We start from the raw sequence: 19,621 nt of genomic DNA, 5'->3' as shown, positions 1-19,621 counted from the left end.
GGGGGGGGGGGGGGTGGCTTTTTTCTCCTTACAGAGATAGAAATTTTGGTTATTACTCGAAGACACCGGAATTTCCTTACGCTTGTTGCTTCTTACCTTACTTTTGATAATCATCCTCCACCCCTCTCTCTCTCTTTTATTTTTTTCCCCTTTTCCATTTCACAATCGTATCTATACTTCTCGATCCCCTTTTACACAGACTTATTTAAGGGATGGTCCAGGGCAAGTCGATTACTGCTACCGGACTGGACTTTAAAGCTACGCGGGAGTCCGTGATATTACGCAACGTTCATAATTCATTTATCGAAGGCCCTCCCACCGCTACCTTAAATCTACTCCTACACGTATACAGAGGAATAACTTCATATATTTTTTTTTGTTCGTGTTTATTAACCCTCGCTCCTGAAAAAAGTCCAGCCGATTTGTTTCCATTACGGACTTAATGAGTTGGTATATTCGTGCGGGTTGGACCCAAACATGGATACAAGCAGTTTTACCAGCGGCGGTACGGAGATGAAAAATAAATAGGGCTGGTATAAAGAGTGAGGGGGAAATGAGATAAAGAATAGTGATGAGAGATTAAACTAGCATTAAACTAGCTTGTACATGTACCGATATAAAGTACTTTCCGAAATTTATACTTATTTATACTTTCCGAGCGTTTATAAATAGGGTGACGAGTGTCGCATAAATTGTGGTATTAAAACCAATGAATGTTATGCCTGGCGTCGTCGGGTTTGCTCTATAGTTTTCCGGTAGAGCAACATTGCCATATGGCTTAAACACACCGTCAAAATCCCGCGTTGAAGTCTCTCTTTATGTGTCCCACCTGAGAACATTCTGACCTAATCTGACTACGCTTAAACCGCCGTATATAGTATAAATAAATAAAGAATACAAAGTGGGCAAACATTTATACAAGGTCTACAAGATTGATATAGGATTTAATATATATATACTATTCACCTTTTGATACCGTTGATATGTACACAGACTGTCATGGACCAATCAGATTAATTCTCTGGATACGTCAAATACTAATCATTAAATTTTTCGAACAACTTGACATTACTTAAAAATCTGATGGAGCTAATATTGGCTTTCAGGATTTTACATTTCTTCCATTATACTCGGAAAGCTATTTCGTGTATACCTTCATCATTGATTATACCGCTCACGTGTGAAACAGACGTAAGAATCGTATATTTGGAATTTCTGTCCGATGCATGAAAAAATGTCTTTGTCATCCGAATGAAATTCTTGCTGTTTCCTGTGATGGATGCCACTCGTCTTCCTCTCTACCCTAATCGAGAGCATTTTACGGTCTATGGATTTCTCATCCTGTATCTTTCACTCGATGCCCTCTGCTGTCCTATTCTTTATTTCTTATATTCCTTTTCTTTCTCTTTCTCGCTTCCCTCCGTTAAAGTTATCGTGCTCCGTCACACCAGACACTCGTATATTCAACGAGATGTCCGCAGCGAAAGACATTATTTGACGCGTGACCTTTCCCTTCGGTAACTCAGCCCTTCTATCTACACCTTCTCTGGAAGTTACATCGGTATAATTTTTCCTAAGGTTTACATATACCCTGCGTTTGACTTCTGGGAAGCGTGAAATGAACTAATTTTTTTTAAGCACGTTGCACGACTCTTATTGAAATTTAAAAAATTTGTTTATTGCGTATCTATTATTGTGAAATAAATGGTCAATACTGTCTCAGTAATTGGACAGCACTCTTCCTTATCATGGTAATAGTCTGGCGTCACTCTATAGGTATCAGACTTCGACGTATCTGAATAAAAATTTAAAAAAGCCGTATCAAAAGAAAGCTGGAAACGAGGATGAACTTTTGAATGAAAGCGAAAGAGAGGGTCTAAGCGAAAGGAATGTTCGCGCAATGTTATCTAACTAAATCCTCTCTTATATCTTTCCTGCGTATATATGTATATATCACTCAGGAAGATCCTATTCCAGCGTCAAGTGTCACAAAGTTCTACGAGCCTGAAGCGAAATTGGAAAAAGTCAAGACACCCCTTACAAGTATTTTTTTACGAAACGTACACACCACTTGTGCTCATTTAGAGCACTGTTGTATAGCATTGACATATATTTTTTTCAAAATCCAACTTTTTTCAATTCTACAAAATCGAGTTGCATTGTTATACAGTAGATGGACACTATACCCTTGTCAGTCACAGAATCCCAGTAGTGGGAGCGAACGAGACGCGGACTCGGCTGCAATTCGTAAAACGGGTAAGGTCTGATTTAAAAGAAAGTAATCAAGTACGACGACGTATTTTGCTCTAACGTCCAGTATATAATAAAGTTTTTACAGTCAAGAGCCTTATCCGCCATTGAATTTGTTCCTTGTAAAAGTGCCACTCTACCCCAGAAAATTTTTTTTCTTTTTCACTTTTTTTTTACCCCGATTCCTTCACACTTCATCGCGCTCTAAACACGACCAAAATTCCCGTAGGAAATTCGTATCACCAGAACGCTCCTCGTTCACTTGCCGTGGCTGCAGGACGAAAATCTCACGTTTTCCAATAACGCATCGCAATCGTCTATACCCTTATCAGCTTATTAGCTAATAGATAATGAATTTCCGTCCAGATGCTTGTCACGCGGCCAATCATCGCTCGGCTTTAATTATTTTTGACCCGTCGTAACGGGACTCATTATCCCGGGAAAGACAGAAGGAAAATACACGAGACGTAACGGGAAACTAACTTGAAAAGAACGTAAAGAAAACGACATGAAATTATTGCTCATCTAGAAAAGGTCGCGATCGGTCCTGCAGCCTGAAATTACACAGACATGAACAAAGGGGGTTGCCATTCGTAAATTAGCAAGCCTGACGTTAAAGTAGCTTCGTGGCTTGTAATACTTGTTTGTGTCCGTTCACCACCCACCTACATCATCCCCGACCGCTGTGCCCAGCGACTACGAGTCCCCTGTACGATATACCTGTCACGCTCAGGAACCTTACCAAAGGACACCTAACGGGAGGACTCTTTTCTTTATGTAAGGGGATCTCGAAAAGGGCGCTTCCTGCGTAGCAGTCATTTTTTACAATGAAAAAGATTACTGTGGTAATAGGAGCACTCGTGTTCATCCTCGAGCAGTGGCGGCTCGTAGTTAAAATTAGTGGGGGTACTGCTCCAGACAATTTTTATCCTTTTTTTTTCAAGATTGTGTAAAAGGAAACAAACATGTGTAAGAAGAAAATTTATTCAGAAACTTGAGAAAATCCTAACAGGTATAAAGAAAGAATTAAAGAAAAAAGGACTCGTCATATTAAATGTTATCGATAATATCAAATGGAAATAGGGGGTGCTGCAGGTCCACAGTACCTATACACGAGCCGCCACTGTCTTCGAGAGAAAAATCTCTTATTACAGATTATATTCTTGTTATTTACATTGTATATTTTTTTTTTCAAATTGACCCCGCGCTTCCTCGTTGTACCGCACAGATATACATATTGACGTAACTCTGACACTTTTAACACTGATCTTCTTCTACTCAATTTCTACTCGATTTCACGCACGCCTCGCTGGTCCCTGAAAGCTCGGAGCTTTGCAAAGTTTTACTTCAAGTTATCTGCAATGGTTGACGAGTAACCGGAGGCAACTAGGGGTGGTTACATGGGTTACTGGAGATATCAAGGAGATAACTGGAGATAACAAGAAGATAACTGGCGAAGTTTTAATTCACGCGCAGTTAGGGAAGAGTAGAGCTTTTTTACAAGTCACGTGCCGTATAAGCTGTACGTTGGACGAGGGAGAAGGAAAAAGAAGAAAAATGGGAAACGAGTGTCTCTAAGTGATCCTCTGAGTAACACGTGTTAAATTGACTAATCGAAAGTACGAGTGCGTATACTTTACTGTTGTTATTAACATGGAAAATGTACGCGGACTTGGGATAGAGTGGAATTAGTGGAAGCTGAGTGCTTTTAATACGATAAAGCTTAATGTGTGTACGCTGAGAGATGCGGGTTTTAAGGGTTGGCTTTGTGAACGCGTCATAAGATATCGTTGTACGATTAACTCAGGTTAACCAAATTCGGAAAGAAAAGTCTCTGTCTTACATCAAAGCTTTTTAACGACAGCGCTATACGGATTTTTGTTCGTTAATGCAATTTCAAGAAAAACAAAAAAATAATGGCGGACTCTTGAATAAATGAATCAACCATCGTCGGTTTATGTCATGATTGTATTATTGGCTGGTGTTTCGATTATGCATTTGAAAAGGAAATAAAAAGCTCCCGTTCATATCCCCCTATGTGCTTTAACGGCATAACGTAGTCTGCATTATATACATAACTATATAGGAATATATGTATACGTAATTTGAACGAATTGAAATGTATTATGAACAGGGACGTCTCTTTCCGCTTTTCGCGATTAATCGTAATAGAGTGCGCTTTGATGCGTCGGCATCCGATGCGAAATTAACGGATCCGGACTAAGTGCCATCTGTCCACAAATCTCGCACTTTGCGATGACGTCACTCTGGTGCCGAACCCTGACTGCTTGTCGAAGAATCACAAAACGACGCAAGCTTCATTATTACTAAGCTATTAGTGTAACCGATAATAAATAAGGATGTCACTTTTAAATGTATAGTGAATTCGACGTGTTCCAACAGTAAGGTATGGGATGCTGGATACAGATAATACAGCCCAGAACCGTGCACGGGATCATCCTGTCTCTGACGTCATTAAAGGGATATCCAAGACATGGCATAAACGATAGGAAGAAAAAGATTGATGTCCCTGCACATCTATCTCAAATAGAGTTGAGGAAGATTTGGATCTTGTCAGACTCTTCCATTCAAAAGATCCTCAATCTCGCTGCTCCTGGGCTACTGAACTAAACAACTTGTTGCCTGTCGCATCCCACTACTGCAATAACGCCAACACTTGAGAGCATTGACTCATGGTACCTACCCTATCTCCTCTCGTTCAAACTCCCGAATGCAGCTGATTCTAACTTCTTATTTGTTGAAACAATATAATTCTCTAACTTAATTATAGATCTAATTAGAGCCAACATTATGTAATCAGTCCTGCCAAAGGAGTGTAGGATATTTGCAGACTTGATATACATTGAAAAAAGTAACGAACTGGGTGATCATTCCCATGTAAATCAACTGCTGGTCAAATGGGCTAATGGTCGAAGAGTCTTGCCACGAGGCTCCAGTCACCAGAAAATCTCGTTCCCTGATGACAACGCAAAATGCTCGTCTGGACTATCTAAATGTCAGGGACGTAGAATGTCAAGTTGGACCAGACGATATTGCAATTCGATTATACCTAGATAAGGTCTAATGGAGAAGACCGCTAGGGGTGGATGGTGATTTTGTTTCGATGGAAGATATTTAAGAGCCATCCCTATTGACATCATTGACAAGCATCCCCTTGACCTGACCCACGAGAGAGTAAGGACAACTACCATTAGATGCAAAAGATCCTTTTTCTGACGTAAGGACCCCTTAGGAAGGCCAAAGAGGAGTCCTATGGGAAATCTAGGGAAATTCATTTACAATAGAAATATTGAAGTTGCTTGGAATTGTTTACGTATTGCAAACCAAGTTCGCACTCGGTTTTCCGACACAAAAATGTAATCTAAGGATATTGCATCCGGTGACCAGTGGAATTCATCGTGCGTGCCAAGGGAGTACCTTGTTGTATGTAGTTTCCTTGTCGACGTCATATCAACCGGAAGTTCTTATAGGGTACGATACATGATTGTCTATATAGTTATATATGCCTATAGGCATCTACCTACGGACTTATCTTCTTACCTGCTTGCTGGTAGACTTGGTACGAAATTACTCTCGAGATCGAGTCGATAATTAGATCGACTGGAAGTTCGAAACTCGACTAGAACGACGGTAGCCGAGGAACTCTGATAATCAGCATACACCGTCGAATTCACCAAGTTAAAGTCAATACCTCGTTACGCGTCGGGTAAAATCGATGGAGATTGCATTTGTTTTGGATGGCGCGAGGGACTGGATTCATGGAAAGAGTCACAGAAGTGAAATTGGTTAGAGAAGGAAAGAGTTCGAAGAGTTCCCTCAGGATTGACAAGATAGAGGAATCACCATTGAAAGACCTTTTCATAGGAATAGGGGTAGGTAGCAGATGTTTATTTTCTTCCTGATAACGTGTTGAAGGTTTGGGTATGTCCAGGTAAGAGTCATCCTTAGGGATTGCCAAGAGACCGTCAAAGTTCCTTGGAAGGGTAAAGTATCAAAAGGATTCTTCAGAGAATGCATCCCTGTAGTAGTCACAATGTATAACCCTAGGAGTTGGTTACGTCATCCTGGGGATTAATGGCGGTGATATGTCCGTAGATAGGGTGATTAGACGATAAGGGAAAACGTGGAGGATCACGTAGCTCGTAATGTACTCGAATATTTACATAGGGTTGATTTTGACAAGTGAAATATGTACAATTCCGAATAACAGTGCACTATTTATACAATGTGTCTAATATATGTGATCGCACCTGGACCTCAGGGGTAGCTAAGTGTTCGTATACAGAAATTGTAATAATTGAGTAAAAAATATTGAGTCTGGACAATCCTAGTAATCAACGGGTCAGTTATGCCCCGCGGCTAGCCTCCCTCTCGCTTAACCCCTGAACAAATTTAATATTCATTAACGTCTCATCTGCATATCCAGCCGTCGCACGTACGTTACCAGGAAACTAAATAACTTTCTATACATATTCAGGTAGCAGGATAAGTATCCATATAGCTTTTTCACGCGCTGGGTGACATTTAATTATTAAGTCCACCCCAAGGCCAGCCAGTCGCCCAGTTGTATTCAATCAGTCAGTCAGTAAGTCAGCCGGCAAGCAATCCCCGCTATTTAGCTCCACCGGAAAACTCGGCTTAATTCAATTAAATCGCATTAAAAATCCTCCCTCTTTCATTCTCTGATTGTAAACGCTCCTTCAATTGTCAAGCTGCTACTTTGAAATCCTCCCTTAATTATTCCCTTACTTCATTCACACTGATTCGGATTGTACGGATATTCGTGGTTTGTTAGGATATTTTTATTCTTTTCATCAACAGTCTATCGTCCCCACGTGGCAATGACAGCGCAATCTTTTCATCTGACAGTTCAGTTCAACAAACAATCAAGGACTATCTGTAATCTCGTTGGTTTAAGAGAGGCTAGTAAGAGTACAAGACAGTTTTAGATTATAACCAACGTTCCGAAGACATTCATTATTTTTATCGGCGATTCATCAAGAATCACGTCCACTAGGGTCCCGTCCAGGCTCAATTGTTATTCAAAATGGAGATACTCGGAGTAAACAAATTTTCCAAGCTCTTTTGAGACTACTGAAAAAAGCTGGCCCCCGCCTCTGATTTTACTTAATTAAAAGAAACGAGGCGAATTTTTGATTCGTACATTTCGTCGCTTTACGTAAATTATATTTTTATTCTTTTTGCCCGCCTCACTTAGCCGTCTCACATCTATACGAATTACTTATCATTTTTTAATTTACAGAAAATTCGTCCACGCGAATATTTGCTTATTCGTTAATACTTGTCTTTCCACGTTTCCAAAGTATAGACGATAAACACCTGATTTAAGCGACCTGTTATACATACATATAATCTTGGCATATGTAGATATAAAATCCACATATATGTATATTAGCATCCTTGAGTAACTGCTTATAACATGCGATAGCAGGTAGGTTGGTAAAGCTCTAAAGATTCTCTCGGAGAGAATTTATCACAAGTCTAGTGTCGATTTATTACTAGAAAACTTTGAACTAACCGAATCCACCACTTTCCCGCTTCGCTATATTAAATATGAAAGACGCCGTTACCTCGTAGCAGTACAGTATATAAAATGCTCGCGTACTTCAATGAGAATATTGCACAGCTACTCGTAGCGTGTTTTCATGGAAATAACCAAGGAGCCTTATGGTCTCAGAAAGAATCTTATAATCTTTGTGTACCGCTATAGGATTTTTCGAGCTTCTATACAGAAGTATCGTAAACATCGTCTGTTGCATCATAGATTATTACACTTTGACTGTAAAAAAAAAATATAATTTTTTTCATTATGCAGGTCGTCGTACCAAAAAGAGCAGCTTTACTCCTGGACAGACTGATGGTTGCCCTGCAAAAAGCCGTGGACAATCAAGGACTCGGAGGCGGAGAAGATGTCAGATCATTAACCAGATCAGCACCACGTCATCCGGTAGCCAGCTCCCAAATCGTACCAGCCGCTGACGAACAAACGGTACGAATTCCAATTACTAGAAAAGACATTTTCGTTAATTAAAGTTAAAGTCAATTAATTTAATAATGAGGTCCAATAATTCCTGATTCTGAACCTATAGTTTGCATGACAGGAGCTTCCGAGGCCCAGTGGCCACGTTGAAATGATGTCTTTCTGTCTCTCTCGCACTCACGCTCGTTATAGGAAAATGGGAAAATTTAATATCTACCAGGCCTTTGTACCCATATTTATTTTTTTTTATTTTTTTTATTTAATACAATTTATACTTGATATAACCATTGATCGATTACAGATGGACCTTCAACGCCGTGGACAAGCCAAAGGACGCGTCTATTGGCGCTGCTACTTCAATGCCGTAACATGTTTCAAGAGGAAGTGATGAAACCGACCAAGAGAATTCATTTCCCATATCGTTTCATCTCCTTGATTCAATGTAATACGACGAATCTTCCAATACTTATAGGCCTCTTAGGCAGGAGGTCGAGTCGCTATTCTTAAACCCAGGCAGAATTTGAGTAACAGCCAACATCAGAAAACACCAGTAGATACAGCAAGGACTCCTATATAGTAATACGATGCGTGGAATTTATCAAAGCATATGCCAAAGTTTTTTGATTTTTGTATATCTCTTCCATTTACACCCTTATTCAAAATTCTTAAAAATTATATTTTCTAGTTAAAGCACGTATCTCTCCTTTTCCACATAAACTTTGCGCTCTCCTGCCCCTATGATAACATATACCGGACCCGTAGACTTTAAGTAAAAGAGCAAGGTCAACCAGCGCCATATCGTACGTACACGTATTTTGTTTTTAAAAAAATCCGGAAAAGCCATAAACGCTTGAGTTCGAGTGACGATCGTCGAAACGATGAATTAAGCTGGATACGTTCAGCGACTTTGAGAGGTCGACCTTATTTATGCCTAGTACACTCTGACAGACTGGGTCCAACTCTGACCTCGACGTGTCGAGCTCTCGTTTTATGTTGAGACTGATAATGGGTTTACCGACAGACCGATAAGATACGACACGATGTGCAAAAGTGATTCGTGTTGATCTCAAACAATCCTGAATTTCTTGAAGGTCCAAAGGTTATTCTTTCATACCGTTCGGAAGTACCTAATTAAATATTTAAGTACCTAGTCCGAAAATGAGTCGCAGGTGTACCCATTATTGCCAAGGAAGCCAAACTTTTTTTAAGTAGAATGTTATCCGCTTACTGTACACCCAACCTGGTGAGTTAATTATATTAAATTGCTTATGTTCTTATATAAAATAAATGAGATAAAGGAAGTAGTTGGTATCGTTATACATACATATATGTATATATACCACGAGCAAAGTAATTTCTTGAAAATGTTTTGATTCCCTTAACCTAAAATCCATAATGCCGGCTTGTACATAATAGCGCAACCCCGATCGACTCTTGTTATTTCACGTTTATCAGGGAGTATACGTTAGGAAGGGAACAAATTTGTAAAACTGATACGCAAGCTCTTTAAACTCTATTTAATCGCGTTGCGATAGTCATGTTCGATAAGGTGTCTCAAATAGCTCAAAATATGCATGAAAGTCCTTAACAAACAAAAAGTTTATCCATTATGAGGCAAGGGGTTCGTACGTCCTATCGCGTGAAGTTGCAGTGTAATTTATATCGCAAAATTGCGATCGCGGGACTCTGATACATCCTTCCTTCTGTAGTTTTGCCTCGAGGATAATCTATTACGAATATCGGACTTCTGTTCCATGAATTATATAATTCCAATAAGGATCCCAATATATAAATATTACTGTCAATATTCGTCATTGTTTTCAGCGGTTGCGTTATTACCTGTTTCGAATTTGACAGTGATAACCATGTATTCAAATACCATTCAGACTTCCCGAACAGTGTAAATGTTTGTGGGTCATTCACAGGATGTCTGTACGACCCCATAAGACACCCCAAGGGTCGTCATTTCTTGTATTGGTGCTTTATGCTAATATCAAGAACACCTATCAGAACTTTGTGCTTACAATTGACGAAGGTATGTTACATTTATAGAGATACTTACTGATTTACATAAGATTTGTTTTTCATTGCATGGACTGTACGTTCATTTTGAATCATCATCTTCTGTATAATTGTTCTGTATCTGTATAACAATGTAAATTCGAAATGAATCTGTTGGATGTCTAAAAAAATTTGGAAAACATTGTGCAACTGATCTACAAAATAATGGCTCACTTGAATAAATTCTGTACACGTATGACTGCACTGCAGCTGCTGCAATAATCTGTTTATGTAAATTGCATACTACCTGGTATATTTGATGTTCAAGGATATTCTCTGTGATTCGATGCATTTTTCTCGTTATAAATATATTGCTAATATGACTACCTAGACATTAAATAAATTTCACAAGCTTGACAGATACGACTTATCCGACTGTTTATCCGTTTGGAATCAATTTCAGAGAATTTTACTCAGATTTTTATTCGTAAAATTAGTCTCCTTCGTCTTGACGTAGGTTTGAAATTGATGTTTGAAATTCTGCGACGGGTTCTGTGAGTGATTAAAGTCATCAATACACTGAGGAACATCATCAGGAGACAGATCTTTCTCTTTAACTATGTCTGATAGGGAATCCAAATATTGTAGTGACTTTTAGAGATAGCAAAAGCAAATTAAACAAACCTTCTCTTCTTATTTCAGACTCTGACAAGAAGTACAATATATATTCGGTCCTGTTACCTCTTTTTTATTTCTTATTACCGTTACCATAATATGAGCCTGTATATTTCAATTTGAAATGATGAGTTTACCGGAATTAATTTTTTACACGGCTTGACTTTTTCTTAAATTACTTTAAGCAGGGCCCATATGGAGCTTACAAAATGTATGACGCACTTGGTCTCCCTTCTCGTGAAAATACTGATACGTTCATCTGTCGGTTACGAGAAGGAAGAGAAATAGATGGACTTTTTTATATGTAAGTGACTGATATATACGATGCGACTTTTTTTTTTGCAAAGACGGAAAATGCGTATCCAGGTGGCTTACAATAAGGACTGGATAGAGTCCTGAAAAGAAATTCCAAACTTTTGACATATTATAACATCACGCTTTTAAAATGTACAGTCATAACTTCTTTTCTAATACAGTACAGTTAGCAACAGTGCATAAATTTTTATCTGTCGATTCAAATCTATTATTGATTTGATTAATAACAGATGCAAAAATATTTCCAAGTATTGAGTACAGCTCTCTTAATTGACTCTTCTGAAAACTATAACTGACTGAATACTAAGAATTTATTAAAATTAACTCTCAATCGATAAACGATTGACGCAATGTCACGGTGACGTGCGGGTGACAGAAATTTTGTCAGACTCATTAATGCCGCCTATTCGAACCCGTAGTTTAAGTTACGACGTACCCGCATGTCTTTGTTTTAATCGCTTGTATGAGAAATTTCCTTGAGCTCTTTCATGTTTCGCCTTACTGACCCAATTCTTCAATTGACGTGCCGCCATCATGCAAATCGAGTTATCACGTTGCAGTTTCATGAGACGGTATATCATACGTCGTTAACACTGAACGTCAAACGTCAAACGTCAAAAGTCGATTGTTGGATATGAATGAGCGACTGGAACGTTCTCGAAGTGTGCTCGATCAGCAAAAGAATGAAATCGAAGGAATCGATAGTCTCGAATATTACAAAGGCTGCTTTCTGATTGGCTGCTCTTATCGTTCTGGAAAATGAGCAGAACGATTGTCAAGACTGCACGGATTCCAAGTGCAGATATCTCATCAAGTGAAAAGTGCATAAAGGACGCTCGTTGTTTTTCCAGAGGATCCGACTGCGTTTGATTTACGTTCAGAGACAAAGAAATTCTCTTCTAGGCAAAAGGCTGATTTGTAATCAGGAAGGATGATGGATGGGCAGGTATTGGTAGATTTTGCATTGGGAGACATCAAGGAGTGCGAATGAAGGAATTTATGAAAATAAAAAAGAGAGGTACGTTTATCGAGAAAAAAAGTGACGTTCGGTACTAGCTCTTCCTCTCTTTTCCGTTCAATTTAAACAGAATGGCTATTCGGATTCGCACAGGCTTCATATATTTTTTAATTTTATCTACTATCAAATGCGTCTGACATTCGGACACTGTAGTCGAATACCGACTATATTATAGTGCTGGCTTAATTTAGTTGATTATTTATTAAGTTATAGATAAATTAATTATATAACGATTGCAATACTGTTGTAGGTTCGATTATTCCGTTAGGTCTAGTTGCCGGGGACATTACTGATTATGTCATTTCCGGAAACACGAAACAGGATTTAGGTAACATTTATAATAACTGAGCTGATCTCGTTTAACCATCAGTTCACTGTTTATACTTGTCAGGTCATTCCAGTTCGAAGTATCCGCAAGGTAGTTTTCCTTGAACATTGTTGTCCTGCGGAGATGTGATAACGTCTCCAGAAACTTGAGAACATCTTGAGGTAATTGATTCAGGATCCTGTTGCGGGTACCCGAATAAGCCGGGTTCAACTTCAAGGAATCTTCGTGCTGGAAAGAAGTATCCTCTTTAGGTATTTTAAAACAACCCTTAAAATGCAAACGAGAGTCGAAGGGACTTTTTGAGATATTTCAAAATTCAGACAAGTCAGATAGGCAGCTAGAAAGAACCACCTGATATCATGTGTCAAAAATGCTTAGTAATATAATGTTACAGAGTGTTAGCAATATAAAATCGGGACGCTTGAAGGAAGAGTATAGGAGTTCATTATAAATAAGACGCAATATTCGCGTAAAATTTTATCATAAAATTTCTCTTTACTTATATCACGTAATTGTTTAAGACCTTGGTTATGTTATCAGTTTACATCTTTAATGAATTTTGTGATAAAAAATATTTCAGGAACAGAGCCCGGACATCAAAATTTCAGCTACCACAAAATTCTGTAGACAGTGTGGTTATTTGTCAAATAATTTACATTTCTTGTCTTGTTAATTAAACGGGTGCCATTTTAATAAGAAGATACGAGAAATTTTACTACCTCACAGGAAAGACTACTTTATATATCCTTATATTAGTTATTTTGTCTTTTATGGAATTCCGATATTCAGCAAGTTGTCTCATAATTAAATTTTGAAGTGACGCAGTAAAATATGCGCGCGCAAGTAAGTCAAATTGTTATCAGGTGTCTTGTATCACGTCTGATAAATGCACAATATGGAATAATTTATACGTAAGACGAGACCAAAATTTTCAACATTTATTTCCGTTTCCAAAGTACGAAATGTCCCATTAAGTAGCTTTCACTTCCAATAAATGATTCGCATTATTCAAATAACGGCTCGAGTTACGGGAAAAAGTATTACAAGATAACCCTAAAAAATCCTACCTGATTCTGATCCTGATGGGTTTCACAGAGGACGCTATTCGTTATCAGGAAGCCAACAATGGTACTGCTAATAATCAGTCTCATCTTTAGGGATGTTGAAATATCACGATTGAGGAATCGACTGACTGTTTGCAGGTTATGCGAATTGGCTCCTCTTTATACTTGCCGCTTCTCGCCAATTTATTGGGAGTATAATCCTGCCACCTGGACAGGGATTGACTCCCACTTATCGGACCCCTATCGCGATGACGACAATGAGGCCAAAAGTTTATGACGACAGTAACGGCGGAAAAAATCAACAGGTACTTAAACAGACTACTTACTGTCTGTGAACATAGTGTGTGAAGATTAACGTACTTTTAAATCCAATATTTAATGTTACTAGCTTAGCAGATTCCATGGATTTATTATCTATTTCTGGCTGATTCTCTGCCCAGCTGATTATCTATCCAAATGTTCTCACAATTAACCTGGTTTATGTAAGCTTTGCCGATATCTCATATAAACATTCATCAATTTTTGACAGATCCATTAATACGCTAAGCGATGTGTCGGTCATTGGTGACCGACAGTAAACTTTCCGTTTATGCCGCGTCGGTCATCGATAACCGACGCTCGGTTTGGCAGAATAGGGTGGAGTGAACGAAGAGTGGGACGCAACATTGCCCGGGCAAATTCTTCACTAGTAAACCATGTAGAATTATTTCTTGCAGACCTATGAGTCCTGCCCATAAATGGAACGGAACAATGACACATTTGTTCTACCGCTTTTAAATGCTTCGGAACCTAAAGTGCGTTCGAGAACGAGTCAAGAGCGCTGAGAGAATCTATGTGTTTCGATGAAATGTATTCAATAAACAATCTGCTCGGTGCTTAACGTGTTAAATGGTACAATAATAGGTTATTAATGTAAGAACACATTAGTATTGAGTATAAATAAATATTTATTACGAACATTAATTTTCTATTAGCATATTGTGATATTGCCTTTCTTTTGAAACGAAATTCGCTTGAATTTATCAATCGTATAGCATCCATTTATAAGAGATAACTGACGGTAATTATTTAATCGGTCGGATTCCTTATTCATTGGTAAAACAGAATGAAGAACTATGTTGTAGATTTAAAGATGTATATACTCTATTACAAATAAATGTTACTTTCTATATTGTTGATGTCATATCAATAGTTTTCCTTCTGCCGGCATCAGATAAATTCTAAATTTTGCTTCCAGCGGTAAGTAACGGAGAACCTCTGTCCGCGGAGCTAAACGTTGGTGATCACGCTCAGCTCGGCTACGACGGGATACGCATTGTCGACAGAGGCGATGATCACAAAATCCTACTTCCAGACTTGCCGCTACGATCTAGCGCCATGATTTTGGTATCGCCTAAAACCGTAGCGTTGTGCATCTCCCTACTTATCTCTGTAAAATTCATAACAATGTTACTTCAGGGTGATACACGTGCTTTTCGGGATTGAACCATGTGAGATTTGTAATGTGTTATTACTGGTGTAAATAGTTTATTTGTACATGAATTATACGTAAACCAGAGAAAATGTCCCGAATAATCGTGAAGAATTTACCAAAAAGTGTATGTAATAATAAATTTAGGCATCGACAAATGACGTATATTTAATTCTACACTATCCTATTTGTATAACCTGATGTGTTTTTCCAGGTTACAGAAGCTAGGTTGAAAGAATTATTCAGTCAAAAAGGAATTGTTACGGATGTACAATTAAAGTATACAAAGGATGGCAAATTTCGGCGTTTTTGTTTTATTGGTTTTAAGGCAGAAGAACAGGCACAAGCTGCTTTAAATTACTTCGATAAGACATGCATCGATACTTCAAGAATATCAGTGGATATGTGTGCCAGCCTAGGTAATATTTAGTTCGTTTTTGCCTTTTATTTATGCAACTGCATACAAGTGGTATGCATGTTGAATTCAAAATTATAGACATACATTTGTCACAAAATTTGGTAGGTGATACTTCAAAACCAAAATCTTGGAGCAAGTATGCTTTGGATAGTACAACTCACAAGCTTTCTAATGAAAAGGAAGTACCGAGCAATGAAATACAGGAGCATGAAAAAAAGACAAAGTCCAAGAAAAAGAAAGAAGTTGGTAATGAAGTTATAGATGCTTTAGAAAAGGTATATGCATTATGTAAAATCTATAAATATAGTTAAAATTATTTATATACATTGACATGTTTTAGTTAAGTACATACTTATCTAGTTTACTTAAAGCACAAGGATGATCCACTCTTTACTGAATTCTTGGAAAGCCATGCCGCAGGAGCAGCTAAGCAGGTCTGGAGCAACGATACTATAGCAAACATTAAAGATTTTGGAAATACTGAAGAGGAAATTAATGAAAATGAAAAAGATAGTGAAAATGAGGATGATAGCTCTGTGAAACCAGATAACGAAAAGAAAAGTGATGTGAAGGTTGCAGTGCAAAAAGTTTCCGATCTTGAGGTTCATATTTCCCCAATTTTTACATTCAATCTTAGTTCTTATTACGTCAATGCAAATAAATACATTATATTTGTATTAATGTATAGTACATGAAATCGCTGAAAAAAGGATCTCAATCAGCTAAGAAAACTGATAGTACTACTGAAGGTACTAAAAATGCGCATGGTCCTCGCGAATTTTTCACAGTAAAAGTAACAGGACTTGGATATAATCAAAAAAAGAAAGATATTAAGCAATTTTTTCATTCATTAAAACCAAAATCTATACGAGTGCCACAAAAAATCAAAGGAATCGCATTCGTCGGTTTTGAAACCGAAAAACAAATGAAACAGGCATTAAATAAACATAAAAGTTTTCTAGGTGAATATAATATTTTTGAAACAGTATGGAACATTTATATAAACAGAAATACTAATTAACATATTTATTTATAACAGCCGGAAAACGTTTATTCGTAACGAAATACGAAAAAAAGGAAAATCCACAAAATGCAACAATGCCAGAAAAGAAAATCCATAATCATAAGTGGAAGCAACAAGAAGAAGCTCTCGAGAAAGAAGAAAGTATAGCTGAATCAGGAAAGATGTTTATTAGGAATTTAGCATATACAACAACTGAACAGGATATAAGAGCATTATTTGAGAAATACGGTAAATCTAATCAAACTTGTATCTAGTATACCTGGGTATTCGGGTATCCGGTATATACAAATACTCTATGCAACATATGGATTAGGTCCCCTGTCGGAGGTGAATTTACCAATAGACAAAGTTACAAGAAAGCCAAAAGGTTTTGGTACTGTAACTTTTCTAATGCCTGAACACGCAGTAAAGGCCTATTCAGAACTGGATGGCTCAATTCTAAATGGAAGAATGCTTCATATACTCCGGGGGAAAGGAAAAGACACAAAGGGGGAGTTAGCTGATCAAGGTACGTTTAGTGTCCATAAACCACGCTACTCAATAATGACACACAAACTTTGTATGTAATCTATTACAGAGCATTTGTCCTACAAGGAAAAAAAAGAATTGCAAAAGAAAGCAACAGCAGGATCATCACATAATTGGAATACACTTTTTCTGGGCCAAAATGCAGTAGCAGAGACTATAGCGACAACGTACAACACAACAAAAGAAAAGGTAACATTAAAATATTAGATCTAGTTACGAAATGATATAATAACTGCTTTCCCGGCATTCCAGGTACTCGAAGACACTGGTAATGGTACGAGCGTGGCAGTAAGACTTGCACTAGGAGAAACGCAGTTGGTTCAAGATGCAAGAAAATTTCTAGAAGAGAATGGTGTCCGTTTGGATGCATTCAATAGGGTAAAAAAAGTTGATTCACAAGATTCTTGGTAATTGCAATTATTGCAGGACAGTTACTTCAGATTTTTTAAATTTATCTTTCACGCAATAGCCAGCTGAGAAACGTTCTGGTACTGTGATACTTGCGAAGAACTTGCCCGCGCAGACTAATGTCCGTGAGGTTCGAGAAATTTTCACTCGACACGGTGAACTCGGACGTGTCGTAATGCCACCTTCGGGAATAACTGCGCTCATCGAGTTCCTCGAGCCGTCTGAAGCGCGAAAGGCTTTCTCAAAATTAGCTTATACGAAGTTCAAACATCTACCTCTGTACCTAGAGTGGGCACCGGATAATACTTTCACAACAGCTCCAAGCGAATCTAATAAAAATATGACAAACGCAGACAACTCTAAGGTATCATCACAGGTCAAACCAGTTCACACGGTAAAAGAAAACTCTGACGAGGGTTTTAAAAAGGAAGAACAATCTGAAGTAAACACAAATATTCGGCAACAAGTGGAGGACGAAGAGGAGGATGAGGAGGAGGACCAGCCAGAACCGGATACAACGTTATTCGTAAAAAATCTAAATTTCTGCACAACCGAATCATCATTGAAGGAAGTAAGTGATTTAAACGATGGTCTTTATTCTGTTTTAATATTCTGCTTTATTAATGATTTATAGTATTTCTCAAAATGCGGCAAACTGCACTACGTCACAGTTGCAACAAAGAAAGATCCTAATAATCCAGGTCAAAAGTTATCAATGGGATATGGTTTTGTGAGATATAAAACAAAAATGGGCGCAGATCGTGCTCTGAAAGAACTTCAAATGACATCATTGGATGGAAAGACATTGGAACTCAAACGGTCCGAAAGAACACTTCAAACCGACGTAGTGACTGCGAAGAAATCAGCCAAAATAGCAGCGCAAACAGGAACGAAAATTCTTGTGCGAAACATACCATTCCAAGCGCATGCCAATGAGGTGGAAGAGCTGTTCAAGTATGCATCGCTTATACGTTTATAACATAAGCTTTCGCATGACCAATGCCAAGTGCATCCGCCATTTTCTGGTTTAAACGTGTTTTCAGAGCGTTTGGTGAGATCAAGGCGGTGCGGTTACCGAAAAAATTGGTGGGAGTAGAAAAACACAAAGGATTCGCTTTCGTGGAGTATTACACAAAGAGCGATGCCAAGGTAAGAGTAAAAAGAAGATGAATTTCTCAATAACGGTACAGATCGAGTCATCATTTTGTGATAATAAAATTCATATAATTTTTGTTTATTATAGAGAGCATTCAAAGCACTTTGCCAAAGTACCCACTTGTACGGACGTCGATTGGTATTGGAATGGGCCCAAGCTGAGGAGGGTGTGGATGAGATTAGAAAGCGAACCGCAAAACATTTTCACCAAGGTATTTAAACATTCCTGTGTATATAAAGAGGGTCAATAATTGCTTGAGATAAATAAGAAGTTGTTAGCAGTAGTTTACGCATCTCTTAACGTTACTCTGGCATGGTATTACAGAGGGACCGGACAACAGAAGTAAAAAGGCTATGTTGGATCCAGAATCTGTGGGCCTGGATGCAGAATAAAGACAACACATTACTAAGCTATTATCGTTCCAAGTTTAGAAACTCGCCTACCTACGTGATTAGGATATCCCCATAAAAAAATATATATACACACAAAGAAGTATCGCGAGATTCGCAAATTTAGTTATGCTGAAATACACAAAGAGGAAACCTGATTAGAATGAAGATGATTCCACGACGATTCTCCCTACCACTGCTACTAAAAGTACCCATTTGACCAGAGAGGACATTGTGATATTTATTCTCTGAAATTTACATACAAATAAAAGTTCCTCTTTCGGCGAAATCGAACGGCGTTACTCTCTAACGTCCTACACCTAGCGTACCAATGACATTCGTTCGAATTCGTCACGTTGCGTCGGGACGCCGTTCCGACTTCCTGTCACGTTCATGACTTTTCCCACCTGTTACTTTTCTCGAAAATCCAAATGATAATACAATGTATCTAGGGCTCACAGCAATTTCATGTACAATTGAAAATTGTTCAGATAAATTTAAACTAGATTTAAGAAAGTGTCAAAAGTCACGCACCCTTTTATTCTCAATGACAC

The 19,621-nt window shown here is 38.2% G+C and overlaps 3 protein-coding genes and 1 long non-coding RNA gene across 4 annotated transcripts in view; 3 read left to right on the top strand and 1 right to left on the bottom strand.

Annotated features, from left to right (window-relative positions):
• Positions 1-10,700, top strand: part of LOC107266579 — a 13,451-nt gene extending 2,751 nt beyond the window's left edge. Inside the window, exons 4-5 of the mRNA XM_025083956.1 lie at positions 8,108-8,281; positions 8,574-10,700. Coding sequence (XP_024939724.1) covers positions 8,108-8,281; positions 8,574-8,660 — 261 coding nt within the window. The 3' untranslated portion in view covers positions 8,661-10,700. The remainder of the gene's footprint in view (positions 1-8,107; positions 8,282-8,573) is intronic.
• A 1,608-nt stretch (positions 10,701-12,308) lies between these two features.
• LOC107266587 lies at positions 12,309-13,808 on the bottom strand. The gene is made up of 2 exons (XM_015737200.2): positions 13,677-13,808; positions 12,309-12,837 (listed from the first exon to the last, which is right to left on the bottom strand). Exons 1-2 carry the CDS (start codon positions 13,758-13,760, stop codon positions 12,580-12,582), a joined length of 342 nt encoding a protein of 113 aa, XP_015592686.1. The 5' UTR covers positions 13,761-13,808; the 3' UTR covers positions 12,309-12,579.
• LOC112494182 lies at positions 12,735-14,152 on the top strand. Its single transcript, XR_003059375.1, has 4 exons — positions 12,735-12,860; positions 13,190-13,452; positions 13,566-13,978; positions 14,062-14,152. It is a non-coding gene; the product is annotated as an uncharacterized LOC112494182 (long non-coding RNA).
• A 580-nt stretch (positions 14,153-14,732) lies between these two features.
• LOC107266886 (probable RNA-binding protein 19) lies at positions 14,733-19,356 on the top strand. The gene is made up of 14 exons (XM_015737883.2): positions 14,733-15,271; positions 15,359-15,563; positions 15,668-15,837; positions 15,934-16,164; positions 16,251-16,524; positions 16,602-16,814; positions 16,900-17,094; positions 17,164-17,303; positions 17,367-17,492; positions 17,584-18,093; positions 18,157-18,476; positions 18,566-18,671; positions 18,766-18,889; positions 19,003-19,356. Exons 1-14 carry the CDS (start codon positions 15,236-15,238, stop codon positions 19,068-19,070), a joined length of 2,718 nt encoding a protein of 905 aa, XP_015593369.1. The 5' UTR covers positions 14,733-15,235; the 3' UTR covers positions 19,071-19,356.
• Positions 19,357-19,621: the final 265 nt, after the last annotated feature.

This window comes from Cephus cinctus, unplaced genomic scaffold, assembly GCF_000341935.2.
Source record: "Cephus cinctus unplaced genomic scaffold, Ccin1 Ccin1_scaffold0330, whole genome shotgun sequence".
Taxonomy (NCBI): Eukaryota; Metazoa; Arthropoda; class Insecta; order Hymenoptera; family Cephidae; genus Cephus; species Cephus cinctus.
This window is presented reverse-complemented; position numbering and strand designations above follow the sequence as displayed.

Bases quoted from the DNA above. Each gene is read 5' to 3' on its own strand.
- LOC107266587 (XM_015737200.2), bottom strand. From the start codon at position 13,760: ATGAGACTGATTATTAGCAGTACCATTGTTGGCTTCCTGATAACGAAT. The intron at 12,838-13,676 runs GTAGGATTTTTT...ACTTCTTTCCAG, and splicing joins CCCATCAGGATCAGAATCAG to CACGAAGATTCCTTGAAGTT.
- LOC107266886 (XM_015737883.2), top strand. From the start codon at position 15,236: ATGTCCCGAATAATCGTGAAGAATTTACCAAAAAGT. The intron at 15,838-15,933 runs GTATATGCATTA...GTTTACTTAAAG, and splicing joins TTATAGATGCTTTAGAAAAG to CACAAGGATGATCCACTCTT. The intron at 18,094-18,156 runs GTAAGTGATTTA...AATGATTTATAG, and splicing joins CCGAATCATCATTGAAGGAA to TATTTCTCAAAATGCGGCAA.